This window comes from Anolis sagrei, chromosome 8, assembly GCF_037176765.1.
Source record: "Anolis sagrei isolate rAnoSag1 chromosome 8, rAnoSag1.mat, whole genome shotgun sequence".
In the NCBI taxonomy this organism is placed as follows: domain Eukaryota; kingdom Metazoa; phylum Chordata; class Lepidosauria; order Squamata; family Dactyloidae; genus Anolis; species Anolis sagrei.
This window is the reverse complement of record NC_090028.1, coordinates 29,459,115-29,473,029: the sequence shown is the minus strand read 5'-3', so window position 1 is coordinate 29,473,029 and position 13,915 is coordinate 29,459,115. Positions and strand designations below refer to the sequence as shown.

Genomic DNA, 13,915 nt, shown 5'->3' with positions numbered 1-13,915 from the left:
AGGGAGGGCATCCAGGCCAGGGTCATCCTGTGGTGCCGGGGTTCTGTCACAAAGGCACTCACCCCTCCACTGGGAACGTAGAGCACTGCCATGCTTTGGATGAGTCCAGGTCTTGATTGCGGAGAGCCTGGAGGGAGGGAGTGCAGCTGCGTAACGTAGCTCAGTTGTGCCCATGATCATGCACAGCCACCACCGTTCCCCTGGGCTCCCCCAAACTTTTCAAGCTTCGGGGGCAGAGGTTGGTCCGGCAGGGGAGTGCAGAGCTTCTTGGGCCACTGGGACTCTGGTGCTCACCTTGAGGCGCTCACACTCAATGCGCCGGTCGTCCGCTTCGTTCTTCAGCCGCTTGTTCTCTTGCTCCAGCCTCTGCGTCAGTCCCTGAAGGTGGCTGCAGAGAAAAGCCATCCGTGGTCAGCAGAGCAGAGGGGCCAGAGGCAGTGGGAGGCCACAGTACTCCCTGCTTGCGGGGCGTTTAGAAGAATGATGGGCAAGAGGTGCCATTTGTCCCTTGTCTATTTGCTGTTTTTAGTTGCTCTAGGGCTATAGTTGCCTTGTCATTGGAGTGCAAAAAAATAACAAGAGCACAGGCATCAAGAGAACCAGGCTAGCCATATATTTTGTCAAATTCAAACTCCACAAATACCTTAAGGATGATGGCATGAGCATCAGGCAGCACCTGGTTTGGGGTGGGGGGGGTGGGGTGGACACCACTTTCCTTAAGAGCACAGAGGTGCAAGCCCCGCCCCCCCTTTTTCTGGAGGGCAGAGGGATAACACCTCATGGAAGGGCTGCAGCCCTGCCCCCAATCCCTGGCCCCCACTCACTCTCTTTCGCCTGTCAGTTGAGCCATGTGCTTGATCTGGTCCCGGATCTTGCAGCCCAGCTTCTCATTGACCTTTCTGCAAGAGAGCTTTGGGTGAGGAGCTTAACCCATTGGCCTATGGGGCAGCCCACATCCACACCCCCTCCCAACCCCCTCCCCAGGCCAGCAGCAGCAGCTCCCTCACTTCTGCTCCGTCACCCACTGGCTGACGTTGGCCATCACCAGCTCGCTCTCGTGCTGCAGGCGCCGGCTGTCGGATTGGGCGGCCTCCAGGGAGGTCTGCAGGGATTCCACCTGTTTTGGGGGAGAGGGATGCACAGGTGGGCAATGGCAGTCCCTCTTTAGCTTGGCAAGGGCCCTTGGGGAGCCCAGGTGGGCCAGACTCTGGATGTTTGCCAGGCCTAAATCTCAAGAATGTACACAAGGAGGGCTGGCCCCTTTGTCCTCCTATCTGGCTAAGAGGAGCCTTCTGGGACTGGGAGGCGGGCCGAGGAGGGCATTTCCTTCTACAGAAGGAGCACTGCAAGATCCTTTTGAACCCCTGGACCCTCAGCCCTGAATCTGGAAGGCAGATAAGACAGAAGCCAGTGCTGCCGAGAAGACACCTACCTCCCGGCTGGAAACCACAAACTTCTGCCGGAGAAGGTTGGCCTCATTCTGCAGCTCATCCCTCTGCCAAGGAAGATGCCATGTGAGGACAGAAGAGAAAGGGTGAGCCCAGGAGGGCCAGGGCTCGGCCCCTTCCCCAACTCCCACCCCCTGGAAGGAGGCATCCTGCAGCACCTCCTCGGCCATGCAGCGCCATCGCTCCTCGGCGGCCGCCAGCTCCACCTTGGCGACCACCAGCTCCTCATCCTTCTCCTCCAGAGTCAACTGGGCCGCACGGTTCTCCTTCTGCCAGCGCTGCGCCTGGAGGCCCAGGTTCTGCAGCCTCTCCTCCGCACGACAGACCTGCCAGGGGATGGGCAGCGGCCGAGTGAGCCGGGCAGGAGGAGGGGGATAGGGTCAGGGTGGCCACCTCCACTGCCTTCTCTGGAGACTTGCCTCTTGCTGCCGCTCTCTCTGACTGGCCAACAGCTCTTGCAGCTGCGCCTGAGTGCGGGCAATCTGCTCCTCCAAGTGGACCGTTTTGTGCTGAGCCAGTTGCAGCTCTGCCTGCAGACAGGAGGCCTCTCGCGTTTTCTGTTCTAGCTGCCAGGAAAGGAGAGTGAGTTGTCTTCCCTGGGGACTAGAAGCAACAGTCCCAGGACAGTGGTCAAGGCTGGACCTCCACCTCACCTTCTCCATGGCCTCCCTCTGGCTGGACTGGCAGCAGGCTGCTTGGGCTTTGAGCTCCTGGGCTGCCAGTAGGGCTTGGTGGCTCTTCTTCTCCTGCTCCTGGAGGGCACGGAACTCCGAGCGCAGCTGAGCAAGGGCTGCCTCTTGACGCAACGCCTGGGAGTGGATATGGGCATGGCTTGGGGGACACGCAGAATAGGGGAGGCCTCTCTGCCTGTTCCATTGGCCCAGCTCACCTCAGTCGCCTGCTGCTGCAGCTCTAGTTGCGCTGCATCCAGGCTGTTGTGGGCCGCCTCCAGTTCTGCAACCTGGTGCTTGAGCTTCTCCCGCAGGGCTTGTCCCTCGGCCTCCCGCTCGGCCACACACAGCTGCAACCCCTGGTTCCTCCACTCGGCCTCCTGCAGCTGGGGTCAAGTGGGAGGGGACATTAGAGTCACCAAGGGGTTCAGAGCCTGGTGGCAGCGATGGCACCCACTCCACTTGCCTTCCCTCCCTCACCTGACACTGGCTGCTCTGGAGACGGCGCTGCAGGTCCTTTTGGCCCTGGGCCAGCTGCCCCTCCCGCTCCTGGGCCTCCTGCAGCCTCCTCTTTAGCTCCTCTTCCCGCTGCTTCTGCTGCCCGAGCTCTGCCCGCAGCCCTTCCAGCACTGACTCGTGCCCCTGGACCTGCAAGGAAAGGCCCTTCACCTTCAGCAAGGGGGTTGCCCTCCCACTGTAACTCTCCCTCCTCCCCACAGCCAGGCCTAGCCTGCTACCTGCTGCTGGAGGCTCCTTAGTCCCTCGCGACTGCCCTCCAGCTTCCGCTCCATCCTAGCTGCGGCCTGGCGTTGCTGCTGGGCCTCCTCGGCCACTGCCTGGTGCTGCCGCCGCGACTGGCTCAACTCCTCCGTCAGGCACTCTATGAGGTCGCTGGCAAACGAAGAGGCCGCAAGGAGAGTACTTTGAGGTCATCTTGCAAACAAAGCAGCCTGTGCTCTGCCCACCCCTTCCCTGGAGGAGCCTGGATGGCCACCAGCCCCAAGGCCCACCCTGCTACCTCTTCTGTTGGAGCTCGTCTTCAGCTCTGGCCGCCCGTTCGCTCAGGGCCTGGACCTCAGCCTCCAGCCGGTGGGTGGCCTTTGAGTGGAGCACTACCTCAGCAACGCGCTCCTCCAGGTGTTCCTGGGCCGTGCGGAGGCTGTTCTGAGCCAGCAGCAGCTGCTCCTCCTGCCGGACTAGTTCCTGGGCTGGGAATACGGGTGTCCTCAGGGTTGGCCCAGGGCTGGGAGGAAAAGGCCTTGGAGGGGGAGGGTGAAGACCACCTTCCCTCTCTCTGTGGGCCTTGGGCTTGGAAGCCCAGTGCACCCCCACCCCAGGGCCCGCCCCTTGCCTACCGGCCTGCTGGTGCCGCTCCTGGCTCTCTCGCAGGTTCTGCCGCAGCACCTTGGCCTCGGAGCGCAAAGTGGCCCTCTCAGCCTGGCTCTCCTCCAATGCCTTGTGAGCCTCCTTCAGGCCGGCCTCCAGGCGATGGGCATGGGCCCGCTGCTGCTCTAGCTCCTGGCCTTTCTCCTGCAGGGCACTCCGGGCACACAGCATTTCCACCTGAGACTTGTGCAGCACTTCGTCCCGCTTCCGGACAGCCTGGAGAGGAGGGCAGGGAGAGGGGCCAAGAGCCTTTTATCCAGCCTGCAGAAGCGGAGGGAGGGGAGGGGGGCTTTTTCTCCTTGCCTCACCGGGCACTCACCTGCTCCTGCTGGGCACATGCCTGGCGGCTCTGCCTGAGCTCCAGCTCCAACTGCTGGGCCTGCTGCTGAAGCGCGCCTGCCTCAGTCTCCCGCCTCTCCCGCTCTGCGGCCACCTCCAGCCGCAGGCTCTGTGCCGTCAACTCCAGGCGCTCTAGACCTGCAAGAACCATGCCGCTCATAGCCTGTTCTCTGTGCAAAGGGGAGGGGGCTCCCAAGGCGGGGAGGGGGTTGCCACATTCCTCATGGCACTCTACCTTTTAAGGCGGTGCCTTTTTGCTCTGCAACTCGCACCAGCTCCAGCTTCAGGTCCTGCACCAACTCCCTGTACTCCTTGGCCTCCTGCTGATGCTCTGCGCTCTCCTCTATGGCTTCCTGCAGCCTCTGGGCCAGCAAAGAGAGCTCCCATCAGCACCCCACATGCCCTTTGGGCACCCCAATGCCTACTCTCCCAATGCCTGAGCAGCACAAGGGCCCAATTGGCCACTCACCTGCTGGAGAGCCTCTGTGTGGAGCATTTGGTTTTCATAGCTGCTGTTGGAACAGCTGTGGGTTGCCTTGTATGAGGCAAAGTCCCTCTGCAGAGCTGCCAGTGCCCCTTCTTGGCCCAGGAGCTGAGGAGCAAGCACCAGTCAGGAAAAGGAGAGAAGGAATAAGGGGAGCAGCTTCCCCATCGGGCTCCTCAGGGCCAGCACCTACCTTAGTCCGGCTGTCTGTCAGCTCCTGCTGCAGCCCCCGGATGCTCTCCTCGAATTGGCTGGCTACTTGCCGGCTCTGGCTCAGCTCCCGTGCCAGCTGCTCCATGGCCTCCTCGGTGCAACTGGCTTGGTGGCACTTGCCCTCCAGCTCCTCTTGCCAGACAATTCGCTCGGCCTGAAGCTTCAGGATGGCCTCCTCCCTGGCTTTGGCCTGCATCAGAGAGGAAGGAGGCTCAATGGGGGGAGAACAGGCCCCTAGGAGATGCTAGGTCTCCTGCCTACTTGTCCACCTGTCTTGTCCACTTGGAGCCCACCTGGTTGGCCAGCTCCTCCTCCAGGCGCTGCAGGCGGCTCTCCAGCTCCCCAGTTCTGGCTAGTGAGGCCTGGTACTTCTGTTTGTAGATGGCCAGGCTCTCCTCCAGGAGGCTGGTGCTGCCTTCAGCTTGGGCCAGGCGCTCCTGCAGGTGCCGCTCACGCTGGTGCTGCTGGGCCAGGGTCAGCTCCTGCTTCTGGGCCACCTCCTCATAGTAGACAAGCTGCAGGGAGCCAAAGGCACGGAGTCAGGGTTTGGAGAGAAGGCCAGGCTGATAGCCACCCACTCAATCCCCATGGTCGGGGAGAGGACGTACCTTCTCCTTGAGGGCTTGGCACTGCTGTAGGAGGTGGTCCAGGTCCAGACTCTGCTCCTCCATGGTGCTCTCACGGGCCTGCAGCTTGCTCAGGTTCTCCTGGTTGCGGCCCTTGCAGATGTCCAGCTCCTCCTGCAGGTGCTGCAGCTTAACCTGCAGCTCTTCCATGCCAGCTGAGTGGGTTGTTGTGCTTGGGCTCTGCAGCAAAGCCAGCCCAGACATGAGGTCAGGGGGCCACAGGGGAGCGCGCTTTGGGAGGCAGCCTGCTTGGATCAGCATGGACTGCCCTCCTGTTGGATATCTGGGGGATTCTCTCAGGGACCCAAAGAAGCCCCATGTGGGACACCCTGGCAGAGCGCTAGGAATGGGGGAAGGAGGAGCTCTAACCTGCCTGAGGAAGGTTTTCTGCTCGTGCTGGAGCTGCAGGATGAGGCCTGTCTGCTCCACCATCCTTGGTTCTTGTTGCTTGTCCTGCAAGTGATGGAGCCTTGTTTGGAGGGTGGTCACTTCAGGCTCCTTCCCAGCACTCTGCCAGAAAAGGGACACTTTGTCAGGCTGCAGGGAAGTCCAGCCCATGCCCCGCCTTCCAGGGCAGCATCCCCCCACCTCAGTGGCACTGTCACCCACAGTGCCTGGCTCTCCTCGCCCTGTTTGGGCAGCTCGCTTCCTCACCCTGACCTCAGTGTGGTTCCCCTCATGTGCTCTGTGGGCAAGCAGTCCATTCCCAGAGACCCACAGGAAGGAATCACCCACCTAGTCTGGCAAAGGCCCATTCAGAGGCCTGATGGGAGGAGGAGGAGGCAGCAGAGGAGGAGGGGTCGGTGGCAGAGCGGCCGTCGCTGTGGGAGTTCCAGAGATAATGCCTGGAACCCGGAAGCCCTCAGCCACTGCATTCTCTCTCTCTCTCTCTTGAGGAGGGGGAGGTAAGAACACTACACAGCCCTACTCCCCCAAATGCTGGGCAAAGGGATGCTGGGGGGACCACTCTGGCCCACTTACCACCTCCTGGAAAGCCACCATCCCCGCCTAGGCACTGGAGCCGAGACTGGATTTCCAGCACCAGGAGAGCAGCTCCTTTGCCTGCCCCTCGCTTCCAAGGCCAGAGAAGAAAGCCCCTCTAGAGAGACAGAGGGTGGCCAGGGCCCGTCTGCCTCTTCCCAATGAGGAGAGGAGAAAGGCAGCCGCAGATGGAGCCATACCTGGACCTGGCAAGGGGGCAGCTAGGCACAGATGACAGAGGAGATACTGGGGGCAGGGATGATGGGGCCTGCGAGTGGGTGGTGCCTGCTCACCTGTTGCTCCCGGGCCTCTTGCAGGGTCTCCTTCAGGGCACCCAGCTCCTCCTGGGGCCCTTGGGATGTGTGCTGCTCTGTGCTCCGGAGCCCCTTCTGCTGGACCACCTGGAGGGGCAGGAGAAATGGAAGGCTGCCTGGGCCTTGGCCCACCTCCACCCAGAAGTGCTCCCCTTTCTCCCAGCAGCCCCAAGTCCCAGCTGCCTTGTTCTCCATCACAAAGGGCAGCTGGGACTGGGTGCTCCCTCTAAGCTTATGAATCCCCTGAGGAGTGCCACCTTCTCCCCTCCCACCACACTCCCTGAGTTGCTGCTGCGCCCATACCTGCAGCTCCTTCAAGTGCCCCTTCCTCTGCAGTGCTTTAATCCCACCTTCCTGGGTGCAGAAGAACCTGGAGCTCACTTCCTCTTGAGAGGCAGCTAAAGTGTCCTGGAGCTCCCGGGTGGTGTCCTCATGCTGCTGAACCTGGGGGAGGGAGAGGCTCTACTGCGAGACCTGTCTCTGGATGAACACTCTCCTGGTGGCCCACAGCCGGCACCCTTGTGGGGTCCATAGCGACCTTTCACAGGTTGCCTCCCAGGACCCTCTGTCCCCCGTCTCCTACGCACCTCATCCTGTGCCCTGCACAGGTCTTCCAGCTGCTCTGGGGCCTGGCTCTCCAACTGACCACAGTCCATCTCCTTCTCAGCTGCACTCTGCTCCAAGGCATCATGGTTCTCTCGGAGGCTCTGTAGAGCCTGGTTGCTCTCGGCCGCCTGGAGGCAAGAGGAAGGGGCTGCTGGGGCTGGGCTTTGGGGCCCTTTTGACTTTATGGCTCCATTCCTGGGCCCATAGAGGAGGGGAGTGGCAAAAAAGGCTTTTTTGGGGGGGGGGTCTTAGGGAACCCTCCCCCAACTCCTCTCGTTGTCATCTGCCTTCCCAGAAACAGAGGGAGGTCTTCATCCCTCTCTCCGCACCTGCCGTAGCCTCAGCTGAGGACCAACAGGAATCAGAGCACCCCGTCTATAAGGGCCCAGTTGGGGATGACGCCACATCTCTTGGCGGAGGATGTGTTGGGAGTTACCTTCCTGAAGGTGGGACTAGATGACCCCCAAGACCTCTGTTGGGGCTGGCCTGGAATGCAGGGTGGCCCCTCTCTGAAGGAACCCCATGCCCTCAGACACAGCAGGCATTTTGGGCGGGGGCAGGGAAAGGAATGGCCCTCACTGGCCCAGAACCGGCCCGGAGTGCCGTGTGCCTGGTTTCTCCAAAGCGGTCCAGGTGAAGGCAGGTCCCCTTGCAGGTGAGACCCCTCTATGACCGCCAAAGATCTGCCAAGCGCCAGCCCTCACTCGGCACCTGCTGCAGCAGCCCAGACCCCCCTCATTAACACCCGCCTGCAACATCATTAAGATGTTTCCTGGAAAATTAATTGAGAGACCCATTAAAAACAAATTAAGAAAAATGTGTTGCAGAGTGCCTGCTCGGAACTCGTAAATCATGGCTCCAGGCTTCTGTGCAGACAATGAATGCCAGCCAATCTGTTCCATCCTGGAGACGAGATTAGATTAGGGGCATCTGTGGAGCAGGACTTGACACAGAATGGAAATGGGGAAAGCTTTCCATCAAAGGAGCTGGAAATTCCAGATAGGGAAGGAGGGGGCGGGGAGGGGGGGGAAGGGGCTCCATTGCTACCTCCAAACACATCATCCCGAGAAAGGCCTCCTCCCTCCTTTGCAGTCCCAGAAGAGAACACCAGGGGTCGCCCTCCACTTCTGCATTAGCGTCCTTCCAAAATGGCTCCCTTTGGAACATTCACCTTGATTATTATCAGACTGACTCCTCCAGCAGCAGCCTGTCTGGCAGACAATGAGAAGGAGGGAGGCACCAGCACCCCCTCCCTGAGCCCTCAGAAATGCCTTTGTTCTGTCAGGGACCCCCCTTCCTCTTAGAGGGAGGCATTGCCGCATGAGTGCTGCCTTCCTTAAGGCGAAGTAGAGGGAGGGAGGGGTTGGTGGGCCAGAAAGTGGCCTGTGGGGCTCCACTGGCTGACCAGAGCCCACCAAAGACTCTCCCCACTGGTATTCTGGTGGAAAGGGGCCCGGCGGCAACCAAGGTCCACAGCTGGGAAAAACAAAGGCATGGGGCAGCACAAGGGCAGAGGGCAGCAGTGGGGCCCTTGTGTCCAGCCCTCCTGCAACCAACCTCCCACTGGCCTACACCGGTGAGGACTGGGACCTGGCGCATGGCCTTTGCAGAACCCAAAAACAGAGGTGGCGTTCCCCCGGCTCCCCGCCCCCCTCCTTTCGTTGTATTTATCCCCGGAGCACCTCCTCCAGGGCCAGCCTGTACTTGCTCCTCAGGGCGGCTGCCTCCATTTCGGCCACCGCCAGCTGTGCCATCGCTCCTTGGGCCTGGAAGGCAAAGAAAGGGCTGTTTTAGAGAAAGGGCCAGAAAGAGGGGGAGGCGGGAGGAGCAGAGCATCCCTCCAAGTCCCAAGGATGCCCCCCCCAATCCCCATCCCCAGTCTCCTCCCTCTGTCCAGAAATAAGAACAGAGGATGCCCAAGGCCCTGGGGTTTGCTGTGTGCAGGGGAGGACGATATTAACTCTGTTCTGCAATGGATGGGCCCCTGATCAGGAACCCCCTCCAGGCCCAAACACTTTTTGAAGGGACCTAAGAATGTATAGAGTGTCTTGGCTCCTGACCAAGACCAAAAAGTCTTTGGAGGCTGGCACTGTGTGAGTAGGGAAGAGAAGAGCAAGTCTGGTGGAGGAGGAAGAGGAAGAGGAGGAAAAGTAAGCGTAGTCCCTGAAGAGAAGCTCCCTGAGCCTTAAGGGGTGGCAAAGAAAGGCTGGCTGGCACCTGGAACTCACAATAAAAGAGCGCCTCCCTCAGAATGCCAAAACCCCACTCCAGGCAGCTGTGTCCTCCCTCCCTCCCCACAGGCCCTGTGCCTCCTTCCCTCCAGGGTGTCCCCTTCCCTCCTCATTTACCAGAAGGTGGGCATCGTGCAGTTCCTCCAAGAGCACCTTCGCCCAGGCTCTGGATCGTTCCCCATGCAGCACGCCCAGCCACTCTCCTCCTTCTCTTCCACTTAGAGGGCCTGCCTTCCCTTCCACACAGGAGCCCCATGTCTGGCTGGGCACTTGATCTTCCAGGGCCTAGGAGAACAGAAAGGATGGGCCTCCAAGAGGCTGTCTACACCAGTTGGGGCGAGAAAAGAGAAGGTTCCAGCAGAGGCTAAGGCACCCCTCCAGGTGCCCCTTGCCCACAGCTCACCTGCAGTCTTTGCCCCCATCTGAGGCCCCTCCATGCCTCATTCAGGCCTCCTGCCAAAGAGGTCAGTTGTCTGCAAGGCTCCTCCTTGAACTATCAAAGGGAAGAGAGGCAGGGAGAGGTTGGGGCAGGACTGTGTTCCCATCGGCAATGAGAGGTACGCCCAGGCCTTGCCTGATGGACCCCTCCCCACCCATGGTTTTTTTAGGTAGGGACACACAAGAGGCTGGCCATTGCCACATTCTCAGCACCCAGGTGGCACTGTGGAGGGAGCGCAAGGGGCCTCTGCCCACCTGAGCCCTGATAGGAGAGGGCCCTCTGCCCAGACCCTTCTTTAGCTGGAGAGCAGAGAGCGCATGCCTTGGAGCACAGCAGCCACGCACCCCTCCTTTGCTGCACGCATGCGCACCGCTGCCTTGACGAAGGGGCAGGAGGGGCATAAAGGTTGCCTGGTTGCAGCCAGAGCAGACCCAAAGCAGAAGCAGCCCTTGTGGGCCAATGCCCAGCCCACCCCTCACCCCAAGTGCCCACCTTGCCAGCCGAAGATGGGCCAAAGAGTCCCATGGAGACCATTGCTCCCCACAGAGACCCAGGCCTGAAGGAGGAGCCACAGCCAACGAGGGAGGAATGGCTGGGTGTCTCTTCTCTCAGCACAGCTTCTCCTGCTGTGGCCGGGATGAAGGTGCCCAAGAGGGGACGAAAAGTGCCAGCAGCCGCAGCCAGGCACAAGAGAGCCACCCCACTGACAGTCCTCTCCCAAGAAGAGCCTCCCGGAGGAAGTGCCAAGGGCACACAATCAATACACAGAGCATCCGCTCTGCTTGGACCCTGAGCACAAGGGTGGCCCTTCCTCCTCCAACGGCTGCCCATCTGACCTGTGCCCCCCAATTCTTCTCACCTGACCCTCCATACCTGCAAAAAGGGCTCCTCTTCTTGGTGTGTCTTGCCAGCCTCCGGATCACCTGCCGGCTGCCGGCTCTGATGCCGCCTCTGGTCCAGCACTGCCTGCGCCTCCCTCCGCCGGGTCCCAGACTCCCAGGTCCTCTGTTCCCGAACAGCCAGCTATCGACCCACCCAAGGAAAGAAAGGAGGGAAATGAAGAAAGGGAGAAAATGGCGGTTGGAGGGGAGGGGGGAAATCAATGGCTAGTAGAGGGATTCGGCAGATTGCCAGCAGCTGCTGCTCCCTCAGTGAAGGGCTGGCGATGAAGGGCAGGCAGTGTGGTGGATGGGTGTGGAAGGAGTGAGGGTGTCTATGCCAGGGCAAAGGGCATGCCAGGGGTTCTGCCAAGGCCTGGCCTTCTGTGAGGAGGATGCCTCCACCCCATGCTGCCCAACCAAGAGCAGGACCTGCTGGGTTTGTGCCGCCAGCTGCTCCAAGGGGGAAAGGGAGCAAGAGAGCAAAGGGATGTCAGCCACTAAAGGTGGGGGGGGGGGGGGAGAGCGGGCGGGACTTGGATATTGATCTGCCAAGGCTGGAGAGTGCCGCCTGCTGCAGCCTCAGAGGCCAAGGGAGGGGGCTGGCTTGGCTACCCTGGCAAGGTCAAGAGGAACAGCTCGGCCTCTGGGGCACGTCTCCGGTGTCACCTCCGGAACAAGCGGCAGAAGCCGGAGAAGCTACAGGAGGAAGAAGACGACGCCATTGGAGGAAGGGGTGCCCCATCGCCCACAGCAGCCCAGGGAAAGTCCAAGGCCTTCACCCAAGTCTCGGAGTCCTCTTGGGGCCTACTTGGGCTGTGTCTCTCTCTCCACCTTGGAACCGGATCGGAGGAAAGGATGCCAGGTGAGGCCAAAAGGTCCATGGGGAAGGACTCCCTGCCCTAGAAGTGGAAGGTACCATCCCAGGATGGTTTGTAAAAGGGGCCTAGGAGGGGAAAGGAGGCCTGAAAGAGCCATGTGCCACAAGGCCCCAGCTGTGGGCTCCCCAGGGGACTCTTGAGGGACCCTACCCTCTATCAAGCACCCCACAGCATTTCCTATGCTGGGTTGTTTTGGGCTGTATGGCCATGATCCAGAAGCATTCTCTCCTGATGTTTCGTCTGCATCTGTGGTGGGCATCCTCAGAGGTAGTGAGGTCCTATGCTGCCACCTATCTAGTGATGGAGGAGAGGGCAGGAAATGCCACTTGGCTGGAGATCCCTCCCTGCTTGCCTGCCCCCTTGGCTAGAACCCCTTTCTCTGCTGCCAAAAGGAAGTACTGTAAATGAGATTTAAGAAGCTTGAACCTGTTTCATGGCTAAAAACACAGCAAAAGATCTTAAATATTTATTTTTAAATTATTATTTCCTTCAGGGTGAAACCTCCACTTCCCTTCACAGACACTTAATGCTGCCCTTTCTCTTTCAAGCCCTTGCCATTCATAGATACAAGGGCTGGACACTGAGGGGCTTCAGAGGTAAAGAATTAAAATAACGGAGGGGCCTCTGAAGCAGCAGCAGCAGCAGAAAGAGCAGCCGCTGCTACCTCAGGCCTGACTGCCACTTCATTGATGCTTAGTGCTCTGGCCTGAGAAAAGGGACAGCTCCAAGGCTTGGAGTGGCTGAGGCAGGCCATACCTAGAGGCCTAGCAGATGCATAGCCTTCAGATACATGCATCTGGAGGGACCAGGCCTTCCCTGAGAAAAGCCATTGCCTCTGCTCTTGGATGAGGGCTCCCCGGCTCCCCCTCCTCCCTCCAGGTTCAGCTTCAGAGTCCTTTGTTCTGAAAGCGGCTGCCTTCTGAATAGCATTTAATTCCGCTGAGTCTGGTCTTGGCGGCCCTTCCTCCCCAAGACACCTCCTAATTCTGGGGCTGAGCTTTTCCCTTGAAGTGGAGGAGCAAAGCCCTGAGCCAGAGCAAGGAGCAGCCCTCAAAGGGCAAGCGGTCCAGAGAACGGAAGGGAGCAGAGGGGAAGGGTGTTGGGACCCAGTGGCCAGACTTCCAGGGCCACTCATTCCAAAGCTGCCTCCTGGGCTCTGCCTGAGAGCAGGCCTCCCATGGGGCAACTGAGTTCTGAAGGGGAACCCCCACCCCCAGGGCCCATACAGCCCGCTTCCTCTGGGTGGGGTCTGCATTGGAAGGGGATGGAGGGGAGGGGAGTGGGCATCAGGAGTGGGCCTTCCCTACAAAGTTACCTTTCATCACCAGTCAAAACGCAACACAGCATCATTTTTTTGTTTGTTTCAGGAATGACTTGAGAAACTGCAAGTCGCTTCTGCTGTGAGAGAATTGGCTGTCTGCAAGGATGTTGCTCACGGGACACCCGGATGTTTTTGATGTTTTACCATCCTTGTGAGAGGCTTCTTTCATGTCCCTGCATGGGAAGCTGGAGCTGACAGAGGGGGCTCATCCGCACTCTCCCCAGATTTGAAACTCCAATCTTCAGTCCTGCCGGCACAAGGGTTTAACCCATTGCACCATAATTAACATTCCCAGAAAGCGAGGGAACTCTGGGCCTACCTCTGCCTTGGCTGCGTCCTGCAGCTGAATGGCTTCCTGCAGCTGAGGGCCGAGTCTGAAGAGGAAGTCCTCCACCTGCAACGCCACATGCCTATCTGGACCCATCTGAGACACTGGGAGAGGAGGCCTAGGAAGGAAAGGAGGTCCATTCAGAAAAGACTGCAAGGACGCCAAGGCAGGAGGGCTGGACGCTGGGCAGCAAGCGCTGGGTGGAAAAGGGGGAGAGCGGGTACAGCCCTAGGCAAAGGGTCCCTGCTTCAGGCAGACTGTCAGAGAAGCACGGCAAGGGCATGACATGGTGCAAGGCAGAAAGCACAAGAGGAGGACCCACGTACAGATCACTAGCATCCTGTGACGGACCTCCAAGGATAGACCTCCAAGGGACTCTGGCTCTAATGAAGGCCTCAGCAATGCCAGAAGCTTCCTCAGCTGCCCACTCTCACTGGAAAGCCCTTTGGGCCATAAAATACAGGGCTCACTTGGCAGGAGGAGGAGGAGGGGAGGAATCTGGAAGCTGTCCCGAACCCTTCCAAAAGGAAGCAGGGGGATGGATGGATGGAGATTCCCCCCCACCCCCACCCACACACTCACATAGCACCTCCTGGGGTCACAGTTCTGCATGGCCCCTTTCTCTCTCTCTCTTGTGCAGAAGCCCTGCTGCACAGATGCGCCTGCCTGCGGAGGAAGGCTGCTCTGCTCTGGGCATGGGGGACTCTCACCCTCAGGCTAACCCTAAAGCCAGGATTAGCCTACTGATGGGCCCCCCAGGCAAAGGAGA

The 13,915-nt window shown here is 59.8% G+C and overlaps 1 protein-coding gene across 5 annotated transcripts in view; it reads right to left on the bottom strand.

Annotated features, from left to right (window-relative positions):
• PMFBP1 (polyamine modulated factor 1 binding protein 1) overlaps positions 1 to 13,915 on the bottom strand; it is a 37,139-nt gene that overhangs the window by 814 nt on the left and 22,410 nt on the right. For 2 of the 5 annotated variants that reach the window (XM_067471083.1, XM_067471084.1), the window contains 27 exons: positions 13,138 to 13,264; positions 10,612 to 10,761; positions 9,703 to 9,792; positions 9,417 to 9,584; positions 8,751 to 8,834; positions 7,050 to 7,196; positions 6,442 to 6,906; positions 5,537 to 5,677; positions 5,150 to 5,347; positions 4,835 to 5,056; positions 4,522 to 4,731; positions 4,314 to 4,436; positions 4,080 to 4,206; positions 3,825 to 3,982; positions 3,475 to 3,721; positions 3,138 to 3,327; positions 2,857 to 3,010; positions 2,600 to 2,767; positions 2,338 to 2,505; positions 2,102 to 2,257; positions 1,868 to 2,014; positions 1,607 to 1,774; positions 1,433 to 1,495; positions 1,008 to 1,117; positions 825 to 899; positions 295 to 388; positions 63 to 127 (listed from right to left, as the gene is read on the bottom strand). In XM_067471083.1, the coding sequence (XP_067327184.1) occupies positions 63 to 127; positions 295 to 388; positions 825 to 899; positions 1,008 to 1,117; positions 1,433 to 1,495; positions 1,607 to 1,774; positions 1,868 to 2,014; positions 2,102 to 2,257; positions 2,338 to 2,505; positions 2,600 to 2,767; positions 2,857 to 3,010; positions 3,138 to 3,327; positions 3,475 to 3,721; positions 3,825 to 3,982; positions 4,080 to 4,206; positions 4,314 to 4,436; positions 4,522 to 4,731; positions 4,835 to 5,056; positions 5,150 to 5,347; positions 5,537 to 5,677; positions 6,442 to 6,906; positions 7,050 to 7,196; positions 8,751 to 8,834; positions 9,417 to 9,584; positions 9,703 to 9,792; positions 10,612 to 10,761; positions 13,138 to 13,264 (4,215 nt within the window). Of the gene's footprint in view, positions 1 to 62; positions 128 to 294; positions 389 to 824; positions 900 to 1,007; positions 1,118 to 1,432; positions 1,496 to 1,606; positions 1,775 to 1,867; positions 2,015 to 2,101; positions 2,258 to 2,337; positions 2,506 to 2,599; positions 2,768 to 2,856; positions 3,011 to 3,137; positions 3,328 to 3,474; positions 3,722 to 3,824; positions 3,983 to 4,079; positions 4,207 to 4,313; positions 4,437 to 4,521; positions 4,732 to 4,834; positions 5,057 to 5,149; positions 5,348 to 5,536; positions 5,678 to 6,441; positions 6,907 to 7,049; positions 7,197 to 8,115; positions 8,728 to 8,750; positions 8,835 to 9,416; positions 9,585 to 9,702; positions 9,793 to 10,611; positions 10,762 to 13,137; positions 13,265 to 13,915 lie in introns of those variants that run through there. The other 3 variants (XM_060788398.2, XM_067471086.1, XM_067471087.1) reach the window with 3 other exon arrangements.